This window comes from Budorcas taxicolor, chromosome 2, assembly GCF_023091745.1.
Source record: "Budorcas taxicolor isolate Tak-1 chromosome 2, Takin1.1, whole genome shotgun sequence".
NCBI classification, from domain to species: Eukaryota; Metazoa; Chordata; class Mammalia; order Artiodactyla; family Bovidae; genus Budorcas; species Budorcas taxicolor.
In genome coordinates this window covers 62851517-62865015 of record NC_068911.1, presented here as the reverse complement: position 1 = coordinate 62865015, position 13499 = coordinate 62851517, and the positions used below count along the sequence as shown (strand labels likewise).

The window sequence follows — 13499 nt, the reverse complement described above, 5'->3', positions numbered from 1 at the left end:
CATCATAGGGTTTCAGTTTTGACTGAGGAAAGAAAGTATTATTGAGGGTGAGAAAAGGCAGAAAGACTAAAAGGGTAATATCTTTGATGATGTTCCTCCTATTGCCTTCAAGCTTGGCATTAGGCTTTTAGGTCATCATAAATTAAAATTTGACTTTTCTTCACTCAGAGAATATTAGGGTAATGGGATTATCTACTGATTCTCTGAATTTGCAAAGTCAAACACTTAGGGAGAAAAATAAGATATTATGCTAGGCAGACGAACCCACAATACTATTCAGCATCTGTTTTTTTATCATGTCATACATACTTGTGAGTTAGCAGATTCTGTTTGAAACCTTTTTTTTTTTTTTTAATTAAATTGTACTCACTGATTTTACTTTACAGTTTGTGGGTAAGGAATCAAGAGGGCTCAGCTAAGCAGTTCCTCTGTCCTCCCTCCGTGGTATTCAGCTGGAAGCCTGGCTGAATGGTTCAAGGGGGCTTCACTGGCACTTTGGTTGGACAGCTGGGAGGCTGCACACAACTCTGTCCCTCTCCCCTCCCCTTCCACAGCAGCTCAGGCCTCCAAGTGGAGTGGATTGCAACGGAAGTGGCCAACTCTGGGTCTGAAGCATGGTCCCTTCACTGCTAGTTCACCAGGAAGAGCCACAGCTCCTAAATTAATTCCCTCCCCTTAATGCTAAAGTATCTAAATTTCAGCCACTGAAATTCATTTTTTACCTTATAATAGTGCCTTCCTAGTCATTGTCTTTTGAAATTATAATCTTTAGGAGAAAGACATTGTGTTGTTTTCAGTCACTAACACCTTATGATGAATTTTTCACATTTATTTCCTCTGGGGCTGCTGGCAATAGGTTATAAAATATTCTTGAAAATGTGTGTTAAGTGGAACATCTCAAGTACCACCCCCCATAATATTCAAATGCCTGGTGACTTGGGAAAAGAAGAGGTGCACACTGAGGGTATTTCTGAGAAAGCTGAAGTCAACAGCAAAGGTGCATACTCGCAAACCATCAGCAAAGATGTGCTGCCAGAGATTTCTTTCATTCCACCATCCTGAAGTAACTGAAGTAAAGCTTCTCCCCCCACCCACCCTTTTTTTCTACAGATTTTTCAATTGAGATTCTGTAAGGCCAACTCTCTTTCACCTGTTTACTCCTTGTACATTTTTATTACGTCTTGGCCGAATGCTAATCATGTCATTAGACTAGAGCAATGCTAAATTATTTATGTAACAGCGTAGGTTTATGATCAGGAAGCCAGTAACTTTTGCTTTCAGTGCAAGATTGTAGGAACAGGTAAAATAAGGCAACAAATGTGTGAATTAAATATAGCACAGCTTCTAAAGGAAGAGGAATAAATTTGAAGGTACCCCCAGGAAAGCTTTGTGTATTTGGTTGCACTCCTGAGGCTTTTCGGTAATCCAGGTTTCAACAGACTTGTAAAGCCTTTGTTGAAACAGCATATTTTCTTTTCAGCTATGCTTGGGGAAAAAGGTGGCTTTTATATGACTATTGAGTGAACTCTTTAGGAGAAATTATGGATTTTGAAATGAATGAGAATCCACTTTTAGAGCTGCTAGTTGGGTTAATGTATTTCAGCTATCAAGTTATTACCTTAAAATTGATGACAACTAGAATGTAGCGCGTAAATCAATGAATTGTACGTTCTTTATGATCCCATTATTTTTACCGTTTAATTCTGGTCCCTGTTTTCTGCTACATTTTTTCCACTTCTTTTAAAAATAACCTTTTTCTTACAAGGAAATCCCTATTTTAGAAGACTTGACATTTTGCAGAAATTGTTACTATAAAGATAAGAGTTGAAAATTCAACATTTTTGTGTTTCAACATTAAAGATTGCCAGACATACAAATGTCTGTTGTTAGGTATGCAGAAATGAGGGTGGAGGTTGTTTTTAGTTGCCTTTATTTTATTTTACTTTATTTCCACCTTTATTGAGATAAAATGAACATGTAACATTATATAAGTTCAAGTATATATGTTGATTTGACATACTTATATATTACAAAATAATTACTACCATAGGATAGCTAATATCTCCAACATGTCACATAATTACCATTTCATTTTTCTGCTGAGAACATTTGAGATCTACTCTCTTAACAAATTCAGGTAAATACGGTACTGTTAACTATAACCATCCTGCAGCTTAGATTCCCAGAACGTATTCATGTTATAACTGGTAGTTTGTACTCTTTGAAAGCACTTTTGATATCATGATGGTTTTGGCTGAGAAAGTAATGCAAGTATTATTCTTAAGACCAAATCATTTCAACAAAACAGAAGTAGAGTCACAGATGTAGAAAACAAAGTTATGGTTACCAGCGGGGGAAGAGGGAAGGGATAAATTGGGAGATTGAGATTGACATATCCACATTATTATATACAAAATAGGTAACTAGTAAGGGCATATTGTATATCACAAGGGATGCCACTCAGTACTCAGTATTGACCTGTATGGGAAAAGAATCTAAAAAATAGTGGATATATGTATATTTATATAACTGATTTACTTTGCTATACAGCAGAAACTAACGCAACATTTTAAATCAATGATACTCTGATAAATATTTTTTAAAAAGACCAAATTATTTCCTACCACAACAAGAACTAGCTCCAACTTCTAAAACAGCTGTTTGATTTATATTTGCAAGACTCATAAAATGCCCTTTTTTGGATGCACACTTTGGGGAGATAATTTGATAGTTCTAAATTATTTGCATGAGACTTCATTGTACACATAACTGCTCAAATATTATCAACTGTGGCAGAGTAAAACTTGTTCCCTTTTCCTTCTAAGAATTATAGGTTAGTTTCTAAGTATTGAATTTAATAATTGGTATTTTATATGCTGCTTCCAGGTCTTCGTTGACTTATCTGGTATGAAATGCTAAAACTTTCATCCTGATTAATTGCCATTCCCATATTTGTTTTGTATTTAGATATTCTGGTAGATTCCATTTTAAGGCTGACTTTCAATTAGATTGTAACATAACCTTTCCAGAAAATATTCATGAATGAGTTACAAGTGCTGAGACGTTTATAATTCTGTTATTTTTCTGGATCCATTTGATCCTTGTCTCTTAACTTTTCTCCCCACCCAGTGCATTCTCTCTTGAAGTCTGCATTTAATAGCATAGCTATAGAGAAGGAGAAGCTTAAGCAGATGGTTTCTGAGCAGGATCACAATAAAGGCCACAGCACACAGATGGCACGACTCCGACAGTCACTGTCGCAGGTAAATGAGAGTGTTTGTATCATTCTCAGGACACATTCCTAACCCTCCAAGCCAATGATGGGGGTGGAGACAGTCCATCATGGTAATGACACATTTGTCTGAAATTCTCCCAAGCCATCACAGTGTCAGTATTAAATTGTATCACTTTTCTTCCAAAAGGGATCAAGGTAAGAGTGACAATCAACCAAACTTGCTTGCAAACATAATTTCTATTTTGGCTGATTTTAATGCCCGTCTGTGGTCTTATAAGGCCATCCCTGATTTTAAAAACTAATGCATTTATACATGATTTACCTACACATCTAAACTGTGTTCCAGACTGTGTCCAATCCAGCATCGGACAAAATCTACCAGATCTTCCACACTTAGTATTTATCCTACTTATGATGCATTTTAACCTGTTGAAAACTACTGATTACTATTACTTTTTTTTTTTCTTTTTTGATTTGCACTCTTAGGATTTTCTTCCTGTCTATGTTCCCTTAATCTAGACTCTAATATTTCAGTATATATTTTACACTATAATATGTATTACTTAATATATATTATATTGATCTTATTAATACTAATCAAATCCCTATATATTTCAAGGTTGTAATTTCTGTTAAAAATCCTTTAAAACTACACTTCTGCTCTCTTAAAACTGACCACTTCCTCTGAAATATTTTCTTCACTTAGTCTATAAATGCACCTTTAAAATTTCCTTTAAGAGTTCAATGTTGTTGTTGATTTTGTGTGAGAATTCAGTGATTACATAAAATATTGTTCACTTCCTGGTGCCTTGGATCAGAGCGAAGGAGCAAGCAAATCCTGGGTAAGTGGTTTTCCATGTGGATCAGCTCCTGCTTGAACAGTTTCCCTCAGTTCCTGCAAGTTAGACTTAAACCATCTCACCGTGTTCTATGTACCTGAACTGTCAGCTTCTTTTCAGTGTTAAGTTTCATGTTATTGAATGCTGTTGTCTGGGCCACACTTTCTGCTGTTTGCCGTTAAACACTGTCAGTTGAGGCACATATGCTGCTTGGAAACTCAAGAGCCTGCGCATTCAAAGCGGCAGCTGGGTGCCAGTTTGCAGAGGGCCTCCTTCACAAGCACACTTTAATGGTCTGCCCTGGCCTGATCTCCTGTCATATATCTGTTGAACACCTTGTCCATCTTAATGGATCTACTAAATCATGACCCTACAAAGGATCATAAGTCAGAAAGATCAAAATAATGGCTAGGAAGCATCTTGTGAGTCATCTTGCAAACGTGTCAAGTACACTTTTGTTCCCCTCCATGTTGCAGTGTTTGATTCAGATGTACTAATGATCGAAGGCTTAGTGGTATAAAATAAGCTTGTACTAAGAAAAATAAGAAAATGTGCTTGTTTCTTGCTTGCTTGCTTTTTATTCGCTTCTTGGTAAGGCAGAGAATGGGCTTCCCTGGTGGCTCAGCTGGTTAAGAATCCACCTGTAGTGCGGGAGACCTGGGTTCTATCCCTGGGTTGGGAAGATCCCCGGGAGAAAGGAATGGCTACCCACGCCAGTGTTCTGGCCTGGAGAATCTCATGGACGGAGGAGCCAGGTGGGCTATGGTCCATGGGGTCACAAAGAGTCAGACATGACTGAGAAGCAGTATAGCATAAAGAGAGTTATACCCTATCCACTAGAGAATCCCATGTTTCCAGTTCTGTGTTACACAGCATTTTGGCTGTGTTTACATCCTTATGTCTGTATATACCTTCCCATTGGGTGGGGTCATTTTCTCCTGAGCTCTAGGGCTCAGGAGAGAAGCCCAAGCTGGAGAGAAAGATGTGGATATCCCAGTATCTTGGTGAATTTATAGCTGTTGATAAACTGTGTTTTCAATCAGAAGAAAAGAGATCGGGGTGCTGCCATAGTGAACATTAGTATTTAAAGGACAAGCTGAAAAAAGAAAAGAGAATCCTTTAATGGAAAGCCGGGGGAAACCACTGACGAATTTACATAGCAATGACCACTGAGATCAAGAAGAAAGAGTTTTGATAATTTCGAGAACAAAAAGGTTAACAGGATCTGATTTAGCAGTAAATGATAGATGGACTGAAAGTCAGCCTTGAAATTTCACAGTCACCTCAGTTTGTTTGTATCGTAAAGGGAAAGAACTAACAGATAAGGAGACATTGAAGATAGGAAACAATTAACTGATGTAGCCATCCTGGTTGGCTAGCTCTATTATTCTCATTGTGCCTCTTCAAATATAGGATTTAGGATTGAACAAGATATGAAACAGCTGGAGTATATTGAGACAGCTTTTCTGAGTATGTTTTTATATTAATATAATTTCACATTACAATGTGATTTCAGGTAGCCTAAAGACATCGTTGATCCTTCTTCAAATGTCATCAGTTAGAACCCAGGTTTTTTTAAATGAATGATTTCTAAGCCAAATCTCCCCCTAGAAAGGGAAGAAGAGAGACTATTTAAATAACTTCTTAGATTAGTCTAACATTTTGGAACTTATTTTTTATTTGATGTAAGTCCTATTTGATATATGTCTAATGGTTAAAATGCTGCTTTTCAATAAAGCTTTTAAATATAACAACTTGGCAAATTCCATCATCCTTTTAGAAGGCACATAGCATAATTAAATATATAAAATTAGCATTTTTCACTACATGCTCAGCGTAAATTGTTACCTGCCTTGAGTGTGTAATGATTTGCAAGGCTGAACAGTGTAATGAATTTCTCTTCTATAGTAATATTTCATCCCTGATCTATAGGTATACAGAGACATGCATAATTCTGATATTTTACTCCCATGAAGCTTTAAAAGCAAACTTTTACACCTGAAAGGCAGCATAGATATTGAATTTACATCTGTACGACAAGGTATTTTATGTGGCATCTCTCCTTTTATAAATGACTTGATTTCACGTCAGCTATAATTTTATGCACTAAACACCAAAATCAAATAATACTTAATAAGACTATGTGAACTCAGCACCCTAGATCACTGTAGTAAAAGACTCAGCGTGACTTGAGTCTGTCTTCAGTGCATTACACTTTGTCACTGTTACTAGTTTGATTTCTGACCCCAGAGTTTGTGCACAACTTGTGCTAAATGCTTTGGGTGTTGGGTTCGTACAAGTGTGAACAGTACAATGATTCTTGTACTCCATTTACAGTTATTATATTTCATTAAATCAGTATGGCATTCATTGTTCAATATGCCATCATTCTGTACACTACTAAGAAAGAAAACAGTACTTTCAGTGAAACTGGCCAGTGCTTCAGAGGTGTTAGTTTTGAGAACTGTGCATCTTAGAATCAATGAAATGTGATATGTATGGAAATGTAAGCAAAAAACTGGCTTATGGCACGTGGCAGCATAATTAAAATCCCAGGCATAGTATTTATCATCCTTCCTGTCTACAACATTTTATACATTGATAATAAATATTCTTTGTTGGAGTAAATGTTTTAAATATATTTGTTCCTGAATTTCACGGTTCCCTGAGACTTGGCCAAATTTGTTGTTTATGAAGATATTCTTCATAGAATCCTTTACATTTTTTTTTTTTAGCTATCCAGTAACTTTAAATCAACGTCATTTGGGGCATAATTTGGTGATGTTTATTTAAAACCTTCAAAGTGTTTTATGCTTTGGTCCTTTGGTTCATGGCTGATATGCATAATCTAAGTAGAAAACATATGCACATAAACATTCGTGGCAGCTTTATTTGTTCTAACAAAAATCAGTAACAATATCATAAGTGCCTGATAGTAGAAAAATAACCACTTATTCCATAGTTAGCTAAAATCACATTTGTGAAGAGTTTGCAACATAAAATAAATATCTGTGTACCAAGAATAAATAGCGAAGGATATGTTCCCATTTTCTGGGGTTCCCATTTTTTAATGTGAAAAATGCATAAGAAAAAAACTAGAAAGAAATAGGCCAAGCTACCAAAAGTCGGTTGATTGAGTAATAAGATATGAATTTTTAGAAATATTTTTCTACTTCTTTGCATTTTCCAAATACACTATCTTAGTATTTGTTTAAAATAGAAAACAAGGTGATTTTTAAGAGCTAGCCATGATTTGATTCTTGATAGCTCTAGCTTTGACAGTTGGTATACTCACATCCTTACTCTTTTTGAACCAGTTTTGCTTTTATCTGAAGAGTTTAAATCTTCCCAGAACACACAGTTCCATTCAGTAGAATGCATTTGCTATGCCAGACTCCCCCCAACTCTAAGGTAGATTGTCTGCCTGGGTGGGAAAATGGTAGTTAATAGCCAAGAAAGTGAGGATTTGGGCAGTTCATTCTGACTCAGAACTTCAGGATGGGAACTTTCTTCACAGCTTGGTCAGGAAAGCTGTGTTTTGTGGGTGTATGGCACTTGAGTGCGTATAAGGAGTGGGAAAGTGAGCGTGCCTTGTGGAGAGTTTGTGCTGCGGCCTGAGCTCACTCATGAAAGCAAGTGTGAGACTTACTAAAGAGTGCAGGCATGGTTCCTGAGCCGAGGCTGCTTCCTGCCGCTCGGCCTTGACCCCATCTGCCACTCCCATCTTACTCCTCGCAGGTTTCCATGGCTTTTCCTGCTCATGGGCTGGCACTGGTGGCTGGCGACTTGCCTCCTTTTTCCTCGCCTTACCACTGTACAGGCTCCTCGGCTGCTCTCTGTGTATTGCTCCTGCCATCACCTGGACTCCTCTGTGTTAACAAATCACCAGTAGTGAGCTTCAGGGAGGGAAGTAACAAATGTGGTCCTGCGTCCTCATGGTGCCCGCTTGTAGCCACCTCGCACTGCGGTCCGTGTGACCGAGGCAAAAGGAGGAGCCGCCCTGGCAAGGCACACACAAACGGGCTGCTGCATGCTCTGCGTCTGCTTACACTTTCCACCCTCGGGGTTGCCAGAGTTGGAATAGTACTTATTTCCAGGCTTTTTTTTGTGCTGTGTAACAGCATTTTTCTACCACTGCATATATATGATGAACACAGTATTTCTTTAATTTTCACCTCATGTCCTATTGATATTAGCAGCTAGAGGCTACCTTATGGTGCCTTCACACACACCTGTGTGTAGGCAGGATCACATTTCATGAATATTGGATGAGGTGAGAGATTACATGGGAGTTTAACTTTCTTAAATATCCAGAGCAAGCAATTCTACAAGTTTCCTTATGAATGGAAAACTTGTGTTTTAAACTCCCACATGCTGGGGGAAAAAAAAAATTACTTGTCCTTGCCCGTGAGTTTTTGTGGGGTTGTTTTGTTAACTTTGTTCCAGGGCAACAGAAGGTGTTGTCACTTTGGAGGAACCCTTAGGTGAGGTTTGTGTGAAACCCTGAAGTGATGTGATTCTGTCATTAAAACCGTCAAAGAACGTACAACAAGGCCTCCTACTTCCAAGACAGCAAAATATATCTGGGTCTAATTATAGCAGTGACTAAGATGACTTTCAGGACACTTGTGCACAGAAAAACAACGAAAGAACAAATAAGCATATATAGTTGCAAAGAATAGGAGTGAGGCAGTATTTTTGTTTCAGATTTCAACTGTTTGAGATTTTGTTCCAAGAAAAAGATCCTGAGCACTTTTGCAGAATGTAAGGTACTGGGAAGCACATGATTTATTTACTAAAAATGTAATCACCTTTTTTCTCACTAACACATCCGTTTGCTCGGCGAACTGGACACATATTTTCACCTGTCTGCAATGTAATGGCTGTAGGATATGTGTCCACCTTTAATCCATCAATACCTGACAGCCCACAAGACCAAATGTACTCTGTTTTACACGTATTTTACAGACTTTACAGTTCTAAAGACTTTAAATGAAAGCTGAAAGCTGTAAGTGAAGAATTTTCTCCTTGAAAAAAGAAAACTGAGGGAATTCCCTGGTGGTCTAGTGGTTAGGACTCAGCATTCTGACTCCCAAGGCCCTGGGTTTGATCCTTAGGCAGGGAACTAAAATCCCATAAGCTGGACAGAGTAGCCAAAAAAAAAAGAAAAGCTGAGCAGAAAGGAAAGAGGGGAGACTGTTCTATGCTCCATGTTCAAGAACTCTGCACCGCTCAATGCAAGTGTGAAGTTTAGCCACTTTGTCATTTACCCTGGGTGATTGAATAGGTACAAGTTTAGAGTTAGGCTGTTGTATCTGTGTGTGTATCAGTTTAGTGTAGTCATTGACTCCTTATGAAGAAAAGCAGAATCCTCACTCCCTGGGGCAGCTTCCCTCTTCAGTAAGTCCTGACATTTATCTTCCATTCTGAAATATTCACTTCCATTTTCTCATTGCTGGATTTAATGGAAAGGAAAGGAGCAGTCCAGCTTTTCACTGGGCTTCGTCCTCACAGAGGTGTCTTACTTGAGACTTGGTGTAATCTATTCAGCTACATGTGTCTTCTGTATATGGAACAGATTTCCATGCACTGATGGTGATCCACGAGCCTCTGTCCCCAGGGCCCCTATAGGGAGACCATGTTTATGTAAATATGTTCCCTTTCCACCACACACACTAAACTGGGGTACAGCAGATGGTGTTTTACTGATGCTGATTTAGGGTATGTTAAGAATCATGAGATGCAGATAGCTTAGTTTCCTTTCTGTGATATGCTCTTAGTTATGCTTGTCAATGTCTACACTGTCCAGGGAAGGCAGCTTTGGTCTACACTTGAATTAGATCTGTACTGTCATAGGTATTAATTATGTGCTCCTAGAAAATGGAAACACACCAACTGTTTTCTTTCACCAGGTCAAAATATAGCTCTAAGAAATATAAAGCCAGTTCATTGTTCATTCCATTTACAAATAATTTATAAGACATCTGGCTTTGAAACAACTCCCAAACTTCAGAAACTGGAACCAAAAAAGAAAAAAAAAATTAAAGAATCAATAGTTTTTATCCTAGGGTATAAAATGTTATATGTATGTGGTGGTAGACTGGGCTTGGATATAGTGGGCCTGACTATAAAGGAGAGAAAATTCCATGAATCAATTTTATGAAATCCTTGAACTCTTTTCAACCCACTAATCTACTAAGTAGTAGTCTTATATTGCGAAAAATGAATGCCTTAATTCTGAGCCATTTCTTTCCTTCTTACTAGTGGGATCTGGCCTATGGTGGCTCCAAAAGTTACAGCTAAAAGCATCCTAGACTTTGTTGTCTAAAGTGTACCTGTGTGCTGGTTCTGCTTTATGTTTGCTCAATAACTTGAAATTACATGTGCGGTTTTTGTTATTTTAAGGCACTCAACCAGAATGCTGAACTAAGGAGCCGGTTGAACAGAATACATTCAGAATCTATTATTTGTGATCAGGTTGTTAGTGTAAATATTATTCCTAGCCCTGATGAGGTAAGATTCATTTTTAATAGATATAGAATGCTTACTTTGTAGCATCTACACCTACTGCATAGTTTTATTTATTTTTAGAAAGTTCTTTCACTACAATTCCCGGCGTACATCTTGTGTTGCTGACAGTTCAGTGTTCTTTGGAGTGAAGGATATACATGAGCTTGACATCATTTATTGCTGGTGATCGGTTGTCTATTTTTATTTATTCCTGTGTTCATCTCATGCCACCGATTATTTAATTTATATATACTCCATCTTGTGACTTTTCTGTCACTCTTAATTTGAAATCTTCATTATCATTTATGGTCCATGAAATGTTGAAACAAATACTTTTAACAGAGAGGGTGCTAAATTAAAGTTTTCTTAAGGTTTGTTTTAAAAGTTCTATCTAAGAAGAGAAGTCACCTGACCTTGCTAAGAAAATATTATTAGTGCTGCTACAGCTCCTGGTGATGATGCTAATAATTAATGGTTAACACATGTCAAGTGAATCCTTACTATGTGCTTGGTATTCCTAACCCACTTTACATGTGTTATCTCATTTGATACCCCCAACAACTTTCTGATGTAGGTGCTATTATTATTTCATTTTTCAGAAGAATTTTTGAAAAAACAGAGGATAGGAGAACATTCAGTATTTGGACTTAACGTGAGTGTGTAGTTCCAGTGGCTCAGATGGTAAAGAATCTGTCTACAATGCAGGAGACCCAGGTTTAATACCTGAATCAGGAAGATCCCCTGGGAAGGGAATGGCAACCCACTCATATTCTTGCTTGGAGAATTCCAGGGACAGAGGAACCTGGTGGGCTAGAGTCCAAGAGTCTCAAAGAGTCAGACACGACTGAGCAACTAACACTTTCATAAAATTATTTTTAGCCAGGAGAATTCATACTTTGAACAGTAATACATGTAACAGGGGAGAGTTTTAACTAATGCTAAGGCCATATTTGCACCAAACATACATTTTTCTAGAAATCTATAAGTATAAGGGTTCTGCTATCTAACTACTTAAGAAATACCATCCCCAGACAGCTTCTCTTGGATGTAAGTTACTGACCCTGTGTCCATCCACTTCCATGGGTCCTGTGATCTCTGATAATATTTATGCCCCCTCAACTGCCCAGAATCTAGAATATTTCTAAAATTTTATCATCTAAAAATTAGTCGACAGTCTCAGTTTGAATCTTCTTTTCAATTTAAAATGTGTACTAGATGTACTAGATGTTTAAAATGTAAGTTCTCTTACCTATTTTTCTGGTTGCAACTTAAATTGCTTTCTTGAAAGCAATATCATTTGCTATCATTGTATGAATAAAAATACAGTTTAAAATAAGGATCAATACTCTAATCATATGTTTCATTGGCTAAAATTCATGATCATATTGGAAAGTGACTTTTTATATCAATATATTCTGTCTCAAAAATTAGTCTTATAGAATGTTTTCTTAGCATATCACCAGTGGTGTCTACAAATACTTTTTGAGTTGTAGTATACTGGTTAGAATATGGCTAGTAATGACAGGCCAAAGCATACGGCAAGGAACTTGTCTCCACAGTCAACTCAGGGTATTTTGGGGGCTCAATCTGTTATTCAATCCACTAAATGGCATATTGAAAGGAAACCTGTGCAGTGGTCATTACTCAGTTGCAAGTGAAAATTGCTTGCGCTCACCAGTCCTTTAACGTATGCTGTAAATTTTTCTAGAGATCTGGCTAGTACTTCATTGCCTAATTTGAACAAATAGCCAATTCATACGAGGGAAGAAAGCGATCACACCATCTACTTTTCTCTCCTGTAAGGCTGGCGAGCAAATCCACGTCAATCTCCCCTTGTCACAGCAAGTAGCCAATGAGAGCCGCCTCTCCATGTCAGAATCTGTCTCTGAGTTCTTCGACGCCCAAGAAGTGCTCCTCTCTGCAAGCTCATCAGAGAATGAGGTAAGGTTCCTGGATGTGTCAACCCCAACTGCTTCTGACCATGAGTTTGGGTTAAAGAAAGCAAGACTTTGGAACTTGGTTTTAACATCATAATAAGATGTCTGAATAGTAGCAAAGCCAAAAGCATGCAAACTATATGGATTCCATTTACTGAGCCCTTAGCCTTCTGGGCACCAACTCAATACTCTTAAATTTGATGAATAAAAAGAAGGAATCAAGATTTATTCTGATATACCTGCACAGTTCATATTTCAGGGTAAACAGATAGGTGATAACAGCTCTTTATAGAAGGAGACTAGCAAATAAATATAAAAAGAATGAGAGCATAAGAAAAATACAAATTCTTATTTGTACATACAAACACATATCTTTGCCAGAGACTGAATTTGACTTTAGAAGCATAATATCTAGCATATATCTAGTTGGATAATTATGGCTTTTGGAGGTTACCACTGGTTACCATGAGGCTTCCCTGGTGGTAAAGAATCTGCCTGCAATGCAGGAGACCCGGGTTCAATCCCTAGGTTGGAAAGATTGGCAGAAAGAAATGGCAACTCATTCCAGTATTGTTGCCTGGGAAATCCCATGGATAGAGGAGCCTGGTGGGCTTCCAGCCCATGGGGTCACAAGAATCAGACACGACTGAGTGACTAAACCACCACCACCACTGGCTGCCATTAAAGATTTATTGGATTGCTTGTCATGCTCATGAATCTTGGCAAGGTCTTGGTCAGGTTGCAGAAATTCTTTTACTGAAATTTGGTCCACTACACTTGAATTTTTTCTTTTTTGGCGTGAGAGAAGCAACCAAAACTCTTTCCTACACAATTGTTTAATTTTGTCGTTTGAGATTGCAAATCTGTAATACATTTTTACAAAAAGGGAATGAAGTAATTAAGTGTTAGTTGCTCAGTCATGTCTGACTCTTTGTGACCTCATGGACTATAGCCCACCAGGCTCCTCTGTTTATGGAT

At 37.8% G+C, this 13499-nt stretch overlaps 1 protein-coding gene and 1 non-coding gene across 6 annotated transcripts in view; both read left to right on the top strand.

The window, feature by feature from the left end:
* The window catches only part of OSBPL6 (oxysterol binding protein like 6), a 158544-nt gene that overhangs the window by 123034 nt on the left and 22011 nt on the right, over positions 1–13499 (top strand). For 3 of the 5 annotated variants that reach the window (XM_052654685.1, XM_052654677.1, XM_052654712.1), the window contains 4 exons: positions 3130–3263; positions 4054–4077; positions 10480–10587; positions 12388–12525. In XM_052654685.1, the coding sequence (XP_052510645.1) occupies positions 3130–3263; positions 4054–4077; positions 10480–10587; positions 12388–12525 (404 nt within the window). The remainder of the gene's footprint in view (positions 1–3129; positions 3264–4053; positions 4078–10479; positions 10588–12387; positions 12526–13499) is intronic. The other 2 variants (XM_052654694.1, XM_052654702.1) reach the window with 2 other exon arrangements.
* LOC128044072 (small nucleolar RNA SNORA79) lies at positions 85–227 on the top strand. Its single transcript, XR_008199050.1, has one exon. It is a non-coding gene; the product is annotated as a small nucleolar RNA SNORA79 (small nucleolar RNA).